Source organism: Plecotus auritus (assembly GCF_963455305.1).
Source record: "Plecotus auritus genome assembly, chromosome: 2".
In the NCBI taxonomy this organism is placed as follows: Eukaryota; Metazoa; Chordata; class Mammalia; order Chiroptera; family Vespertilionidae; genus Plecotus; species Plecotus auritus.
Window position 1 is genome coordinate 207,484,839 of NC_137771.1, and position 14,847 is coordinate 207,499,685.

Sequence of the window (14,847 nt, forward strand, 5' to 3'; positions counted from 1 at the left end):
TCCTGGCTGCAGCAGAGCATCGGAAATGTGATGGATGATGCCATCAACAGCAGGTTTTCCTATGTGACACACGAGGACATCCGCAATTGCTTCCATGGTGACACACTGTTGGCCATCCAGGCACCTGCTGGTACGCAGCTGGAGGTCTCTCTCTCAGAGATGGGTCAGAATGGACAGAAGAAGGACCAGGTCAACCTAAAGAGTCACTCGGGCCCCATCCACATGCTGCTTATAAATAAAGAGTCCAGTTCGTCTCAGCCTGTGGTTTTTCTTGTTCCCCCAAGGGACGACCTCATGCCCCCCCCCCACCCCACCCCCCCCTCAGCCCTCGGCTTCAGGATCTATTACTGGAGAAATCATTGATGAGCTGATGTCTTCTGATGTTTCCTCTCCTGTGGCTCTCCCCGACCCCCGCGGACGACATCAACTTTAATTGAGATGACAGTGACGGAGTGTGTGACCTGTTTGATGTCCAGATACTAAATTATTAGACTCCTTGGAAACCTGGGACAGTTTTCTACCTCTAACAGAAACCTTGTAGACTTGCTAAAAACCTGAGCATTTATAATGAACTGTTTAGGTCGCTGATTCTGACATCTTCTTCCCTAATTCTTGCTCTCTGACTTCACAAAACGTCTATTGTGAAAACAAAGGGCTCCGAAGCCCCTGGAGTGAGTGCATTCTGGGACTTCAACTTCCCTTCCAATTCTAACTCCTGTTTTTACTCATATGAGAGGGAAGTTAAAAGTAGGTTAAAGGTCTTCAAAAACCAAAATGGCTAAGGGCTCATCACTTATTTGTGTTCCACTTTTACTGCCACGAAGCTGTCGTATTTCTGTGCTCCAATCCTGACAGACAATCACTGCCACGTATGAAGTGAAGGTGTCCGAGAGGCTACGGTCACTTCCCGTGAAGAGTTTATGAAGTGCCTTCGTTCTAGCACTTTAAGTTCACCACGCTTGCTGACTCCTGACATTCCACTTTCCTAGATTAGAGGAGAGGGCTGTTTATGTAGTTTGTTTTTAAAAATGTGTCAATGCCTGTACATTAACAAGATTTTTAAAAATAAAGTTGTATAAAGCAAAAAAAAAAAAAAAAAAAAGTAGATGCATAGGATTTATATTGCTTTTCTCATACCAAAGGAAACGAAAGTGTTTTGGAAATAAAGAGCTTTATCTGCGTTCTAAGTGGGAAAATCTTAACATAGGGAGGAGATGAGACTTAATTATTAGTTAATTATGGAAATAAACCAGTGTTTTAGGTAAGAAGATTAGTGGTGGGTGTGGTTGTGCACAATAATAAGCTAGATTGTTGACTGTGGGTAATAATCTACGAATCCAAAGATGAAGTTTTCTCTTCCAATTTTTCCCCATTGCTGCAGTGATTTGATTACATGTTGACATTTTGTTCTAATTAAGAGAAAGGCAGGGATGGCTTCTTGTTCATCTCAATGTCTCCCGTCCTGACACTGGTTGGCACAGAGGAGGGGCTCAGCCAATATGGCAGAGAGAGAGGAATCTGAGAACCAGGGCCCTACAGGTACAACTAGATCTCTTCAACTCTTCAGATTGAGCATCCCACCTTCACACAGTAGAACTTTGCTAGCAGTTCTTCCTGAGTTCACAGTGCTTGTAGATTCCACTTCTTTCATAATTTGCCCCTTCACATGTCTATCTCTTGAATAAGTCCTCAAGTTACTCTGAAGGTCGCAGCTGTCCCATTCATCCTTGCATCCTCAGCACTCAGCACAGAGCTGGATACAGAATAGACACTCAGGAGATATTTGCCAAAGGAACCACTGCAAGAGCTTTTCTCCACAGATTAGTGGGCTATTGCTTTTCTACATAAGTCACAATATTCTCTAAAGTTTTCCTAAAGCCCATTACTTGGCTGCCTCCCAATGCTATGGCTGTTACCTGTGTGTCTCCACTTTATAGGTAACTAGAGGCCAGATGCACGAAATTCGTGCAAGGGGCTTGGCCCTTGCAGCCATGGCGGCTTGCCTCAGCCCTCGCAGCTCTGGCTTCATCTGGAAGGTCGTTTGGCTGTCCAGTCTAATTAGCATATTACACTTTTATTAATATAGACTAGTGGCCCAGTGCATGAAATTCATGCGCGGGGGGTGGGGGGGTGGGGGGGTTAGGAAGTGGGGCATCTCTCAGCCCAGCCTGCATCCTCTCCATTCGGGGACCCCTTGGGGGATGTCTGACTGCCAGTTTAGGCCCGATCCCTGTGGACATCCCTCCCATAATCCGGGACCACTGGCTCCTATCTGCTCACCTGCCTGCTTGCCTGCCTGATTGCCCCTAACTGCCTCTGCCTGCCTGCCTGATTGCCCCTATAACCCTTCTGCCTGCCTGCCTGATTGGCCCTAACCTCTCTGCCTGCCTGCCTGATTGCCCCTAACTGCTCTCACCTGCTGGCCTGATCTCGCCCCCAACTGCCCTCCCCTGCCAGCCTGATCACCCCTAACTGCCTTTGCCTCAGCCCCCACCACCATGGCTTTATCTGGAAAAAACTTGGACGTCCAGAAGATGGCCAGTCGGCCCAGTCTAATTAGCATATTACCCTTTTATTAGTATAGATAGATTATATAGGATAGGATTGCTTAAATGGGGGAGGAGGAGAGAGAAGCCTTTTTCAGCAGGAGGAGATGCTCTTGGCAGACAAAAACACATAATCCTTCTATCTGGACTGATAGCCAGCCATATGCACTCTACTGCCAAACTGGTCATTAAAAAATTGAACCGCTTTCTTATACCTTACACCAAACAGTTGTTGCCCTTAAAACCCCTCCTCAGCCCCACCTTAGGTTCTGCCTTCGAAGTTCACCCAGATTAGGTTCTGATTGATCAGTTTCTATACCAGTCAGCACCAAAAGCTCAGCCTCCTAGGCAGCCATTGGTTCCTCACAGTTCACCCAAATTTGGTTCTGATTGATCTGTTTCTATGCCAGTCAACATCTCCAGGCCTATCTCTGGGCCTGATCAGAGAGGCGGGGCTGATCAGCAGCTGCCCCAGGCTGCTGGTGAGCGGGCCGAACTGCTCACCTCTCAGAGAGAGAGGGAGGCTCACCAGCCCTGCCTCTCTCTCTCCAAGAGGTCAGCAGTTCAGCCCGCTTGCCAGTCGCCGCCCACCCAAGCCTGCTGAGCACGCAGCCTGGCGTTCGGTCATCCCTTCGGTCGTTTTGGATGTTATGGACCCTGGCTCTTTTTAGATAGATAGATAGATAGATAGATAGATGATATAGATATAGATATAGATATAGATATATAGATAGATATATAGATATGGATATGGATATGGATATGGATATAGATATAGATATGGATATAGATATAGAATAGAGGCCTGGTGCCTAAAAATTCATGCACTGAAGTGGGGGGTCCCTCAGCCCAGCCTGCCCCCTCTCACAGTCCAGGAGCCCTCAAGGGCAGGAGGCGACCCGGCGATCAGGGGAAGGTGACGCCCCCATCACACCTCTGTTGCTGCCACTGCCGGCAGCGCAAGCCTTGGCTGCCCCTGGTTGCCTGAGCCTTGGGTGGCCCTGGGCAGCTGGGCAGCCACCATCCAAGGCTTGTCTGTGCCTCGGGCATCGGCTGGGCAGCCGCTATCTGAGGCTTGCCTGCACCTTAAGCATCAGCTGGGCAGCTGCCATCGGGCTGGCCCTGGGGTGCGGGAGGGCTGAGGGGACTGGGGGACTCTGGAGGCAGGCACGTGGAGCAGCTGGACCCGCTTGGGGGCGGGCCCAGCCGTACCATGCCTGCCACCCCAGCGGGGGTGAGGGGACTGGGCGCCACCATCTGGTGGTTGTGGGCGCCGCTATCTTTGAGGGCATGGCAGTCAATTAGCATATTCCCTCCTTATTGGCTGTGGGTGCCTCCATCTTTGTGAAGGCATGATGGTCAATTAGCATATTACCTCTTTATTAGATAGGATGGTACTGGAGTGGGAACAGTCTGTGAGACTGGCCCCATGGAGCCCCCAGTTCCCGGTTGGAACTCAGGCAGCAACCATAGAGCCATGGACAGAACCAGTCACATTTCATCTCTGGACCTTGTCCAGAGTAATTTACCACCCCAGATAATCGACTATTTCTATTTAAGCATTAAAGTCTTTGCGTTTAGAGCAGCAAAGTCTTTACTAGTGATGTTGAAATCTCTAGGTAAAATGCTGGAGCTAAAAAATTTCCTTCTGAAATTAGACCATAATGTGCAATACCCTTTGTTTCTTAATGTGAACACTTATAGTACTTGGACTGTCTCTCTTTCCCCGCCGCCCCCCGTCCCAGTCACCTAGCTTTGCATGTTTTCTAGTTCCCTTTGACAGAGGGGGCCATATTTTTATGATTTTTCTGTAAGGCATTTTGGTAACAACAGGGAAGAGCTGCCTGTAAGTTTTGTTGCACTTTTCACTTCTATTTAAACTTTCTATTTAAGAGCTACACACCTGGTCTCTTGCTCTGACTTTGTTGACCTTCTATTGTATTCACTCAACCAGCATGTATTGAGTACCTACTGTGTGCCAGGCTCTGTGATGAGTTACACAAGTAAATTTCAGTGTCTTTCCTAGAAGTATTTACAAATTATTGGTACGTTGAGAAGTGTTTTGTAGTTGGGGTGTCCTCCTCAATGATTTCCTCAGGGCTATGTTTGTACTGCCTTGATAATACCCAACAAGGGAAGAGGATGTGAGCTCATCACAGCACCTTATCTTTTTTGCCACTGTCATTGGTCTAACAGGTTGGCACATGACCCAAGCTTCACAAACCTTTTCTTGACTGAAGCTGATAAAAGATCTCTTTTTCTCTCGGATTACATGGCTTTAAGGATGTAAACCTGCAATAACTAGCTTTCCTGCCCCTGGACACATGGAGAAGACCTATTTGCAGTGGAAGAAAATGACACCCCTATGCAGAGAGAAATAGAGAAGAGAATCCTGACACTGTGCAAGTCTAGGGATGGAGTCACCCCTGAGGCCGTCTCCCCTCTTCCTTCCCAAGGAGCGTCTATGTGTTTCCCTTCTTTGATTAAATTAGTTTGAATTTCATCCTATTGCTTGCAACCAGAGACTTCTAAGCCTCTGTAAGAAGTGTTTAGGGGATAATAAACAAGGAGGAAGATGCACATAACTCAGTTTTATAAAGTGAGGACAGACTTCACAGAGGTGACGACAGACAACCAAGCTTTGTCCTTCCAGATGACGAGACCTTTCACAGCAGGATAAAAGGAAGGGCATTTCTGGGAGGCAAGAGTCCGGTGCATTTGGGTGGAAAATGAACTAATGTGATTTGGGGAGGGGCAAGAATAGAAAAATGAGCCCAACTTAGATCCCGAGAGGATTTCCTTCAATGCTTTTCTGTCGGGTTTGGGTTTTGTCCCATAAGCAATGATTGAAAAGTCTTTAAAGGATTTTAAGCAGGGTTATCATATGGTCAGATTAATTTTTTAGAAAGATAATTGGTCATAGTGGTGGGTAGTTGAGAAGAGGGGGGAAATCAGAGAATCCAGACAGGTTACTACAGCAAACCAGGTATGAAACAATCTGAACAAGGGCTGTGCGGGAGATGGACTATAGAAGGTCAAAGGTGTGGACTAGAGGAGTGGCTGCCCCTTTGGACGAAAGTGAGGGAGGAGAGCAAGCAGCTGAGAAAAAGCCTTAGTTTCTGACTAAGATGACCAGGTGGCTGGGTGGAGGCACTGTTGATTAAGAAGGAAGGGCAAGTTCTGGGGAGTGAGGATAGATTCCATTAGGATTACTGCAGCCTCCCAGAACCCCCCTGGCTACTATTACTATCTAAAAGATAGGTATTTTTCATACAGGGTTAATTTATTCCTCAAACACAGTTCAATATTTACAACAGACACAGAATATTAGCGTTTTTATTTTATTGGTATATCTTACAACAGCCAATATGAAACACCATTATTTATTCTATTTTTGGAGGGTGGGGTATGTGAAAGTTACCAACTCATTTATCAATTTGCCTAGCTCCCTATCTCTAATCTTTTTTTTTTTTTTTTTTTTTTTTTACTATTAGCATTCTCATTCACTCCTAAGATGGTCCTGATGCTTTCTTTTTCTTTTTCCTTTTCTTTCTTTAGTCACTGTACTCAAGTGGCTTTCCTAAGTGCACATGTATCAGTCCGGAAAAACCCAGACTGATGATTTAAGGAGGCTTCAACAGTCTTCTGAACTAAAAACATCTGCTTTATGATTGTCTGCCTTTCACCTGTTGAGAGCCCTTAATGTTTATTGTTAAGGATGTTTCAAAGTAGATGTTGAGTTGTTTTTATAAAGGTCAAAAATAGAAATCTTTTCTGAGTTGTGTTTTGGGTTTAGCCACCTTCAAATATATTGTATCTCCCCCGCCCCCTCTTTTTTTTCTCCTTTTGTAACTGTATTTGTGAAAGTTTTTGCAGGTCTCTGTAAGCTTTTCCCAAACAATGATGGAGGTTAACCCACCATACAATTCAAATACAGGGTAGCTACTTCTTCCTTCTTTAAAAAACTGGCTTCGGGGGAGATAAAGCGAGGGTCAGGAGACCTGGGTTCTCATAACAACTTTCTCTATTAGGAATTTTTGCTCTTGGATTGGTAGCTAACGTCTTTGTGCTCAGTTTCTACATCTGGAAAAGGTCTCATAAGGATAGTCTGAGAACGAATACCTGACATTCATGTGGAAGTATTTTGAGCTTTTCAGAAAGCCTCTGAAAGAATGCAAGGCAACATGCTTAGCCATAACTGACTAAAAGTCATCTGTATCCATTTATCTTTGTGACGGTAAAAGGACATGAATAAAAACTCCTAGCCCAGTGTTTGGCACATAGTAGGTGCTCAATAAAATTGCAATTTTCAATGCTTCCCTTCCTTTTTCACTCTCTTCTTGCCTTTTCACTAAAATGCTTTTAGTTTTTCTTTGCTGACTTATTCAGACTTGGCTCAGAACAATCTTTAATTTACAGAAGCACGGCCATATTTAATATTCTAGAATATTTATATTTGTGATAATGCAAAACTAGAAACAGGACAATGTCACCATGCTTATATTGTATTGTTTTAGAAAACAAGCTAATAGGTCTACTGTTACTGGCAGAAAGGAAAGAGACAGACCTTGAGAAGGCTCTGATTAGGGAAGCACATGGTGGTCCCAGCCACACTGATTACAGGGGTGGTGGTTTGGGCCTAACTTAAGCTGACCTCCCACTAACTTTGTGCTAATGGAGCAAGAGGCTTTGGCTTGTCTGAATTTTGAAAATGCCTATATTCTCTCTCCCCTGATACTATAGAGTAATTTGTGATTCTAATGTTATTACACATTCTGTTTAAAAAACAAACAGGCATGTTGTTATTATTAATAAGGAGAAATGTTTGGAGTACTCGCCAATAAATTAATCATCTAGATGTTTTGAATGGAGATAATTTTATGTCAATGATCTCGAATATCTTTACGCTTCAGAAAATAATTTAAGCTAAAAGACTTAGCAACCAGAGTTGACCTCTGAACATCAGCCTTGAGCCCCACTGACAAAGGCTTGGCAATGCTTCTGCTTTCGGAGTCCTCCCTCCTGACCCTCCACCCCCACACAGTAAAAAAATGTCAACCAATCTCCAACCATACTCAGTTACAACCAGTAACTGGCTTAAATTTTGTTCTGTCAAGAAAAGTAAAATTAGATCTTCTTATATAGAAAAGGGATTTTCTTTCATCAGTTTCAAAAGAGGAATGAAATGCCTTTTTAACAAGAATAAATAACTGTAGGGATTTGAGCTCCAGGAGGAGTCCAACCAGGTCATTGGGCATTTCCCCTTGCCCCCAGAAAAGGAGAATTTTCTGTGCCGGCCGATTTTGAAGGGCTGACTGATGCTTGGCCAAGAGCAGAGACCTCTGGCAGGCTCTGGGCTCAGGGCTCAGGGGAGCCTGCCAGAGGACACCTCCCCGCCAAGGCCATACTCTGCATGAGCCGGAAGACACAGGCTGCTGCAGATCTGTTCTAGTCCACGTTTTCTCTCCCTCTCTGCATCCCTCTTACCCATCCCCATACTCTCTTCTAGAGGTGGAGGGAAATACCTTCAGAGAAGCCCTGGAGCTTTCAGGTACCCCGTTTCCGTATTTCCCCGAGATGATCCCACAGGCCAGTGGAGACCAGGTCATTGCTCCAACTCCTGCAGAAGAAAAGCAACTTGAAAAGCTGCTTGTAGTGAACTGGGATCAAAAGTGTGGGGGTGTTTAAGCAGGATTGGTTAGTAATGGGAAAAAGCTGGACCCATGAAAAGAGTTCACACCAGCATACATCTTCCTATTAAAATGTAGGCATTTACAAGTTGCACTTCATTTTTATAAGCCAATTAAACGTGCACAGTCATAGGGAGTGGACCATATAAACAAGCCTGAAATTGTGGTTTATTCTTGTCCAAATGTCACACTTCCTTTTACTCAGACACAAACACTTTGACTGGCACGGAAATTCAGTGCTTTGCTCGTCCAATCAGTGTCTAGTGCCTGGTACGTACCAGACGCACAATTCCTAGTGCATGGTAAACACACAATGAGTGACAGCAATAATAACAATTGTCTTTGTTGACTTTTTTTTTAATCCTTCTTCCCCTACCCAGCATTTTCCTGCTCATGTGAACCTCTGTTTCTTAGGATGAAGGTTATCTCTGGGAACTTAAATACATAAATAACCCTGAAAATGTGGCTTATTCATGTTTTTCTGATGTCCACAATTTTTGTGTATATGGTGTGTATATATTTCCCCCCTCTCGTTGACATCCTGTCTACCTACACAAACATGTAGTGCCTGGTTTGTGAGTTGTCCTTGAATTCCATGTCTGACTCGGTTCCAGGCACAGAGTGGGAGATATATATGTATATATCCATAATCTTTTGGAAAGGCGGTCATAATCTTCTCAAGGATGCATGCTTTGGCCACAGCAAGCACCCCATGAAAAATGAGTTTATTCATGGGTTTCTCCCCTGCATTCTGTATGCATTTTTTGAACACCTACTGAGTATAATTATAATATGCCAGTCACAGTTTGCACCTCTGCTATAGCTACCCCGCAAACTACATAAAGGCACACTTGATTCTTCTACAGTCTCTGGAATGCATAGCTCTTATTATGTTAATAAGGGACATTTAGGGAAGCATTTTAATAATCCCACCCACCCACCCTCCAGATCACGGGGCCTACTGTTGTTAAAAATAATCAACAAATTTGATTGTGGAGATTACCTATTTTATGGTAGAGCTCCGGTAGCTGAACCTCCACTTTCTCTCTCTGGAAAAGATGGTACTCAGCTTGTTCACAGACTGGAGGGATCATATTGAACTGTCTTGCTACAGAGTAGGCTTCCTAGGGAGAAATAAGATTGCAACTGGATTTATGCTGATGAGAAATAAGACTGCTCTGTGATTCTATGCATGAGAAATTTTCATTTTAGTAAAATCAATACAAATCAAGAAGCATGGAGGATGACATACAATAGGCAAAGTTATGACCATCAGTTTCACTAAGAGCAATACCAAATGCAAGAAATCCTTATTATTTTTCGGGAGGGTTTGGGCTGAGTAAAGCCCAGGGCAAATTAGTCCCAGTGTGAATTATGGACGACAATGAAGAAAATGTAGTTTGACTATTTTTTAGAGTCTATAAAGAAATGAAACAGACAGTATCTACAGGTGATCTTTAATTAGCATGTGATAAACAGTACAGTCATTTAATAGAGTTTTCAAAAGAAAACTAGAATATTGTGTTCTCATTAGCTAAGAAATTCAATTTACTCTCTTGTTGCCAAAGACATGCTAAACCGCATTTCCTGTTAGACTTGCACCCTCCCTGTTGTGTTCTGAGCTGATGAGCTCCAGCCCCCACATCCCTCTGTAATGAGGGAACTGACCAGAGAATTCTCATGCCACAGCGATTGTGAGGAAAGATCGCAAGAGGTCTTGCAGTTTACACATGGCATCTGAGGAGCAGTACATGCATACCTGAGAGACATTGCAGGCTTAGTTCCAGACCACTGCAATAAAGTGAACATCGCAATAAGGCGAGTCACACAAATTTTTTGGCTTCCCAGTGCATATAAAAGTTATGGCTATACTATGATGTAGTCCTGCAATTTTTTCATTTCATGGCACATATAAACTAATTACTAAAATTTTGTTGTACATCAAAAAATATATTTTTGTCATTCTGACCAAAAAATAGATATAATTTTGATTCATTCACACCGGATGGCTATTATTGTGTTGGCTATTGTCTTTTTTTTTTTTTTTTTTTTTTTTACAATCTAAGGGAAAAGAGGTCAGTGCCCCCGACTAAATAGTCAGGTATTGCATATTTTAAACATTCTGTGGCATACTGGTTGAAAATCACTTTTGTAGTCCATTAAGTGTGCAATAGCCTTATGTCTAAAAAAAAAAAATCAATGTACATATCTTAATTAAAAAATACTTTATTGCTAAAAATGCTGACCATTTTCTGAGCCTTCAGCTTGCAAGAGGTAACTTTTTTGCTGGTGGAGGGTAACATCAGAGATCGCTGATCACAGATCACCATAATAAATCCTAAATAATACAAGCTGAATATGCAAATATACCGACCAGTGGAATGACCAGTGGAATGACCGGTCGCAATGATGCGCACTGACCACCAAGGGGCGGACACTCATTTCAGGCCCCAGGCCCCACAGATCAGCCCTGATCACCGGCCAGGCCTAGGGACCCTACCCATGCATGAATTTTGTGCACCGAGCCTCTAGGATAACAATAATGAAAAAGTTTGAAATATTGTGAGAATTACCAAAATGTGACACAGAGACAGAAAGTGAGCAAATGCTATTAGAAAACTGGCACTAAGAGACTTGCTCCATGGAGGGTTGCCACAAACCTTCAATTTGTAAAAAATGCAGTATGTGTGAAGAACAATAAAGCAAAGTGCAATAATACCTGTAATAAGATGCTCAACGGCCATTTAAAAGTAGAAATGAAATTACCATGATCTCCATAGCGCTCCACCTCGAGGTTCCCCAGTACATTGCCATGCCTTGGTTTATTACGTGTGTCATGGCTCGAACAATTTCTGTGGAAGGCCAAACAGCATTTCATGAGTTTTTCTATTTTTCAAAGTTATATGGTCTTTGGGTTTTTTCCCCCCTGCTCAAAGCTTAAAAGTTTAATCCAAGTATTTGTTTGATTAATATAATTGCTTTGACATTGGTGACAACATAATAGTCTGCCATGAAATATTGATGATGTGGAGGCTGATGGTACTTTTGAGTAAATTGACTTTCCATTTCCATTTGCAGCCATAACACTAAATGATATTAAAAACATAATGAGCTCTTTAAGTTCTTCATTGACTTTTATTGCTTCATGGTTTCTGGTCTGATGAAAGAACACATGATTCACCTCCTTCGGAACCTGGGTCCTTTGCTCACCAAAGTGAGAAGTAAGAGAAAGCATTTGTTTTGACTTTGTAGAATGTAAGGTCACTGAGGATAGAAGGCCTGCTTCTGTGTGCTGGATTTGCAGAGCTGGGCCTCACACAGGGTGGCGGTGTAACGGAGATGACTCAACAGCAATGTATTTAGCAGAAAGATAAACATATTAAATGCTGAGCAAACAGCTGAAGCCACAGTGGCTCCTAGCCCACAATGGCACTCCTTGTTCTTAACCACTTTGAACCAAACTTTATTCTAAGACACCCGAGTAATGAATTTCCCTGGGGGTGGCGGGTGCGGGGGGGTGGGGCGCTGTTTGTGGCCCCACCCAGTTTGCTCATCAGCCTCTCTCAGCCTGACATTACCTTTCCTAAACTGGACAATGAATCACTGTGCCAGAGAGGTGGAGCCAAGTTAATCCTCTTGGCACCAGCCAGATGGGATGCAGAACCAGGGAGCATGCAGAGCCACAAGTTCAACTGAGTGAAAAGTCACAATCACGGTTGGATTTCTTCTACAAAGCAGGTCAGCCAAACACCCAGGATGCTACATCAACTGGCATTTTCAAGGGGTTGCAGACGTTAGCTTCTCTGTGTCCCACCAATACCTATGGGTTAAATGTCCTTCAAAAGAATCAAAGTAGAGTTGAGGTACATGTATTCTTATTTTATTTCTCATAAACAGCACTGTCTAAATTGGTAGGGCACAGGATTTTGAATGAGGCAGCAGGATTAGGGTCTTAGCTTCCTTGCTTGGTTTATGTAAACCAGTGGTTCTCAACCCTTTTAATGCCGTGACCCTTTAATACAGTTCCTCACGTTGTGGTGACCCCCAACCATAAAATTATTTTCGTTGCTACTTCATAACTGTAATTTTGCTACTGTTATGAATCATAATTATTTTCGTTGCTACTTCATAACTGTAATTTTGCTACTGTTATGAATCATAATGTAAATATCTGTGTTTTCCGATGGTCTTAGGTGACCCTGCTAGTGGTTCTCAACCTGTTGAGAACCACTGCTGTAGAGCCTAAGACCATCGGAAACACTGATGAGGTTCACAGAGAATAAAATGAACCCAAGACGCTCTCCTGTCTCTAGTCTGTAATCAGTGAGATGAGCACAGAACACTGTGTGGCTTGGCCACATGGCCATCACTGAGACCTTGACCAGAGCAGTTAAGGTGGAGTGGAGGCTGTGAGTACCTTTATTCACTTATTTAACACACAGGATTAAAAGCCTAATAGTTGCCAGGTACTGTGCCAATTGCTGGATTCATCTATGTGTACAACATACAAGCCTCCTGTACTCAGGGAGTTTAGAGTCCAGTGGGGAAGATGGAGATGTAAACAAGTAAGTAATTACAAAATTTGAAGTGTTATGAAGTAAACAAATAGCAGGTGGATATAGAGAATGAGAGGAAAGACTTATTTGGTTAGGCAAGAAAGGTCTTCCTGAGGAGTAATGTGTAGGCTTGAAAAGTAAAAAGGAGCCAGCTTGGGTAAGAACAGGGAAAGCACAATCTCTAGGCAAATGGAACAGCATGTGCAAAGGCCCCGAGGCACAACTTGGTGAGTTCCAGCAATCAGAAGGAAGCCAATGCAGCAGGATCTAGTAAGGAAAGAGGACAGAGATACAAATGAAGTTGGCAGAGGGAAAACTATGTTATTTGTATGTCATTCAAAGCTTAATGGGAAATCATTAACGTTTTTTAGGTAAGGAAATAACAGGATGTGTTTCTGTTTCATAACGCTATCCCTGACTGCGCATGGAGAATCCCAGGGGCAGGATTGCAGGAAGCAGGAAGATCTTTAGGAAGGTATTGCAGTATTCCAGACAGGAGATGAGGATGGCTTGGAATAGGGTGGTAGAATAGAGAAATGGATGGATTCAAATATACTTTAGAGGAAGAATCTGTAAGACTTGCTGATGGACTGAATGCGGCAGGTAAGGGAAAGGTAGGAATCAAGGCAATGTCACAGATATCTGGCCACTTACAGTGAAGGAGACTGAAGGAGGAACAGGTTTTTTTGTTTGTTTGTTTGTTTTGGGGGGGGGCAGAATCAGTGGTTCCTCGTTGGACATGCAAAAAATGGAAATGCCTGTGACATATTAAAGGAGAGATGTCATACAGAGATAATTGAATGAATGACACAGTGAGCAACGTGGGCTGGAGGTGATATATTTATTAGTTACCTGTCTATTACTCATACTTAGATTCATGGAATTAGGTGAGACTATGTGAGGGGAATCTGCAGAGGGAAGAGAGAAGACGTTTTAAGAGCCAGCCCAGAGGTTGGAGATAGGACACTGTGGTGTCAGGGTCATCAGGAACCAGAGGGGCAGGAAGGAAGCCAGAGGGGGAACTGTTTCAGAACCAAGAGCAGGGAATGCTCCAAGAAGGAGCTGTGCCAATGCACTGGAACGCCGTGAGCATATAAGTCCAAAGGGCCCCTAATAGTGTCCATTGGATTTGGCCCCATGACAAGGAGGTCATCGTGGAGCATGAGAAGAGCAGCTTCATTGTCGGTGGTGTGATAAGACCAAGGCCAAGCTGCAGCCGATGGGAAGCATGGGCGTGGGAAAGGGAAGACTTGAGAAGCAACCTGGGTAGGCTGAGTTTGGAAGTGAATAGAACAAAGAGGGCAGTAGCTGAAGGGGCCCTTAAGGTCAAAGGAGAGTTTTATTTTTATTTAAAAAATATTTTTATTGATTTCAGAGAGGAAGGGAGAAGGAAAGAGAGAGAGAAACATCAATGATGAGAGAGAATCATTGATTGGCTGCCTCCTGTTCACCCCTTACTGGGGATCAAGCCTGCAACCAGGGCATGTGCCCTGACCAGGAATTGAACCGTGACCTCCTGGTTCATAGGTTCATACTCAACCACTGAGCCACACGGGCCGGATGAAAGTTTTATTTTAAAGATGGACGATATAAGACTAAGCTTGCATGATGTAGGAAGTGATCTAGAAAGAGGAGTTATTGATGATATGGGATGGGGATTGGGGGAAAAAGAAGGGAGAGGGAGACTTGTTAGAGTGAGATGGAGCAGGGGAATGTCGGGTGGGAAGGACATGTCCTTCAACACAGTGGGACCCAGGAGGTCTTAGAACCCGTCCTGGAAGACATGGGAGCTCCTGTTTGATGAATTCTATTCTCAATGAATTCCCAGTCAAGTGAAAATGAGGTGGGTGTGAGAAGTGAGGGAAAGGAGAGAACGAATAGTTCTGAGTGTGGAAGAGCCTATGAAGACGCTCCAATGTTCCAGAACTAAAGCTGCTGGTAATTTCTCTCTCCCTGATTCGTTTGACCTCTGACCCCACAGAGACGAGGTTGGTGGAATATTGAAAGGAGAATTCCAGGAGTCCTTTTTTCTTTGTCAGAAGCAACATCCTTATC

General features: G+C 43.7%; 1 protein-coding gene and 1 pseudogene across 2 annotated transcripts in view; one reads left to right on the forward strand and one right to left on the reverse strand.

Moving 5' to 3' along the window:
* The window catches only part of KCNAB1 (potassium voltage-gated channel subfamily A regulatory beta subunit 1), a 223,140-nt gene that overhangs the window by 16,078 nt on the left and 192,215 nt on the right, over positions 1-14,847 (reverse strand). Inside the window, exons 9-11 of the mRNA XM_080657831.1 lie at positions 11,003-11,088; positions 9,240-9,360; positions 8,072-8,166 (exon numbers count right to left, since the gene is read on the reverse strand). Coding sequence (XP_080513957.1) covers positions 8,072-8,166; positions 9,240-9,360; positions 11,003-11,088 — 302 coding nt within the window. The remainder of the gene's footprint in view (positions 1-8,071; positions 8,167-9,239; positions 9,361-11,002; positions 11,089-14,847) is intronic.
* On the forward strand, positions 31-491 carry LOC308242953 (transcription factor E2F5-like; annotated as a pseudogene). Its single transcript has one exon. The product of its transcript is annotated as a transcription factor E2F5-like (transcript).